This window comes from Chionomys nivalis, chromosome 2, assembly GCF_950005125.1.
Source record: "Chionomys nivalis chromosome 2, mChiNiv1.1, whole genome shotgun sequence".
NCBI lineage: Eukaryota > Metazoa > Chordata > Mammalia > Rodentia > Cricetidae > Chionomys > Chionomys nivalis.
The window spans coordinates 85779813-85783263 of record NC_080087.1 but is presented as its reverse complement, the minus strand read 5'-3'; the positions used below and the strand labels follow the sequence as shown (position 1 = coordinate 85783263).

Sequence of the window (3451 nt, the reverse complement as noted above, 5' to 3'; positions counted from 1 at the left end):
TATCTATCTATCTATCATCTATCACGTGTCTACATTCCTATCTACCACCTGTCTGTCTATGTACTGTCTGCAATCTGTCTACCGCCTACCTACTTACCCATTTTCATCCATGCATCCTCTCATTCACCTATCCATCTACTAATCCATCTATACCCTATTTCCCCCCTCTGAAGAATTTACACTAATACACACAGACCCTTGGGGAGATGGTTGGTTCTAAGACTTAGATTGCTGGAAATGTCACCCCAAAGTATAATTATTGAGACATGGCAAAGGGGCCCAGGCACCCACTGAAAGAACCTTCCAGTGGCACAGATGGAACAGTGTGACCAGCAAACTGATACGGCACTTGTTGATAACTCACTGTGGGTTATGGAGAGCCATTAGTTCTTTATTTCGATGTAAATAAATAAGGGACAATTTGATGGGTAAACTAACAGCATTAGACTGTAACTCGATGAATATTTCAGAGAGCCATGGGCCTGTGCTAACGGGCATAAGTGATCCCCAAGTGGAGTGAAGTGAGCAGCTGTTTCCGATGTACCTACTCTCTTCTCCATCCAAAGAGAAGGACATGGAAAGGGAAGGGCAGAAGAAGGATGAGGCGGAGAGGCCGGACACACCACCTCCACAGATGCTCACAGTTGTGTGGAGAGCATGGACGCTTTCCTTTCTTAAATTCCACGTGTGAGTGTGTGATGAGTGTATGCCTATGGATGCGTGCATGTACGTGTGTGGGAGTGCAGGCCAGCACATGCTACTACATGCTTGTGGAGGTCAGAGGACAACACTGGGTGTTAGTCCTCACTTTCTCTTTGTCTGAGGCAGGGTCTCCTTGTTCACCACTGGGTATTCTGGGCTATCTGGGCTGCAGGCTTCTGTCCCTGCCTCCCACATACCTTAGGCATGCTAGAACTACAGACTCACAGGACAGTAACAGCATTTACATGGGCTCTGGGGATTCAAACCCAGGTCCTCACACCCGTGCAGCAAGCACTTTACCGCTGAGCCATCTCCCCAGCCTGAAACAGAGTACCCTTGATATCTGTGCTGAATAGTTTCATGTCAACTTGACACAAGCTAGAGCTATCTGAAACGAGGGAACCTCAACTGACAAAGTGCCTCCATAAGATCCAGCTATAGGGCATTTTCTTAATTAGTGATTAATGGGGGAGGTCCAGCCCATGGTGGTCCTGGGTGCTATAAGAAAGCAGGCTGAGGGCTTTGCAGAAGCCGCTGTCCCTTCTCACCACTTTCTGCAGCCATGGTCAACCCCACCGTGTTCTTCGACATCGCGGCCGATGGCGAGCCCTTGGGCCGCATCTCCTTTGAGCTGTTTGCAGACAAAGTTCCAAAGACAGCAGAAAACTTTCGTGCTCTGAGCACTGGAGAGAAAGGATTTGGATATAAGGGTTCTTCCTTTCACAGGATTATTCCAGGATTCATGTGCCAGGGTGGTGACTTCACACGCCATAATGGCACTGGTGGCAGATCCATCTATGGAGAAAAATTTGAGGATGAGAACTTCATCCTGAAGCATACAGGTCCTGGCATCTTGTCCATGGCAAATGCTGGACCAAACACAAACGGTTCCCAGTTTTTTATCTGCACCACCAAAACTGAGTGGCTGGATGGCAAACATGTGGTCTTTGGGAAGGTGAAAGAAGGCATGAACATTGTGGAAGCCATGGAGCGTTTTGGGTCCAGGAATGGCAAGACCAGCAAGAAGATCACCATTTCCGACTGTGGACAACTCTAATTCTTTTGACTTGCGGGCTTCTTACCCACCAGACCATTCCTTCTGTAGCTCAGGAGAGCACCCCAGCCCCATCTGCTTGCAGTACCCTGTAATCTCTGCTCTCACTGAAGTTCTTTGGGTTCCATATTTTCCTCATTTCCCTTCAAGTCTAGCTGGATTGCAGAGTTAAGTTTATGATTATGAATAAAAACTAAGTAAGAACTGTTGTCAAAAAAAAAAAAGAAAGAAAAAGAAAGCAGGCTGAGCAAGCCATAGGGAACAAACCAGTAAGTAGCACTCCTCCATGGCCTCTCATCAGCTTCTGCCTCCAGGATCCTACCCTGCTTGAGTTCCTGCCCTGACTTCCTTTGATAACGAATCATGATGTGGAAGTATAAGCCAAATAAACCCTTTCCTCCCCAACTTGTTTTGGTCATGGTGTTTCATCACAGCAATAGTGACCCTAACTAAAACAATAGCACACACCAAGAGGGGCATCTCACTAGTGTGGTCTTCAAAACCTATCGTTGAAGTCTAAGAATAACAGAAGCATCTGACAGACTTGAGTTGAGGAACATTCTAACATACCTGACCTCAAATCTGTTAAGGTCATCAAAACTAGGGAAAGTGTGAGATACTGTCATAGCCTGGAGGAACCCAGGGAGACTGGTGACTAATAGAATTCTAGGAAAGAGAAAAAAAGAATCAGGTAACAGCTTAAGAAAATCTAGGGGCTGGGGTATGGCTCCGTGGTAGAACCCCTGCCTAGAATCCCCCAGTGAGGAGCTGGGGTATGGCTTAGTGGTAGAGCTCCTGCCTAGAATCCCCCAGTGAGGAGCTGGGGTGTGGCTCAGTGGTAGAGCTCCTGCCTAGAATCCCCCAGTGAGGGGCTGGGGTGTGGCTCAGTGGTAGAGCCCCTGCCTAGAATCCATCATTGAGGATCAAGGGGCGTGACTTTGTAGTTAAACACTTGCCTAGCATGTGCAGGCATGTGTGCATGCACACACACACACACACACACTCACACACACACATGCACACACATATGTATAAAAATACCAGAATATAGTCTGCAAGGAAATCAATACTTTATCAGTATTGGTTATTTATCAATTCATTTATTTATTTTTGGGTGTGAACATGTCCACACAACTGCCATGTGTGTTTAGAGGCAAGAAGACAGTTTTGGGGAGCTGGCTTTTGGTTCTCCACTGTGGAGCAGGGTCTCGCTTGTATCTGCAGCCACGCGGTGTCCTCAGGCTAGCTGGCCCGAGAACTTCCAGAAAGTCTCCCGTCTCTGTCTCTCATCTCACCATAGGAGTGCTCGGATTACAGACACTCGGATGTACCACCACTCGGGCTGTTTACATGCATCAAGTTTCATGATAACCATTTTAACTTGCGAGTCACCCCAGCAACCCTAGTTTGTTGGTTTTGAGTTTTGCACTTTACTGATGTAAAATATTAACAGGGCATACACAGGAACCCTCTGTTCCATCTGCGCTGGTTACTTTCCCACCCATGTAATAAAGCAAAGAAAGAGCTTATTTGGGACTTAGCGGTTCCAGGGGATAAAAGCCCATTGCCGTCAGAGAGGGGAATCATGGCAGCAAGCAGCCATGGAGACTGGAGCAGGAAGTAGAGTGCCGAGGGCTCACATCTCAAACTACAAACAGGAAGCAGAGGGCACACTGGGAATGGCACACAGCTTCA

General features: G+C 47.4%; 1 protein-coding gene across 1 annotated transcript; it reads left to right on the top strand.

Annotated features, from left to right (window-relative positions):
- The first annotated feature begins 1261 nt into the window (after positions 1 to 1261).
- On the top strand, positions 1262 to 1843 carry LOC130869856 (peptidyl-prolyl cis-trans isomerase A-like). Its single transcript, XM_057762318.1, has one exon. The coding sequence runs from the start codon at positions 1265 to 1267 to the stop codon at positions 1757 to 1759; it is 495 nt and encodes a 164-aa protein (XP_057618301.1). The 5' UTR covers positions 1262 to 1264; the 3' UTR covers positions 1760 to 1843.
- Positions 1844 to 3451: the final 1608 nt, after the last annotated feature.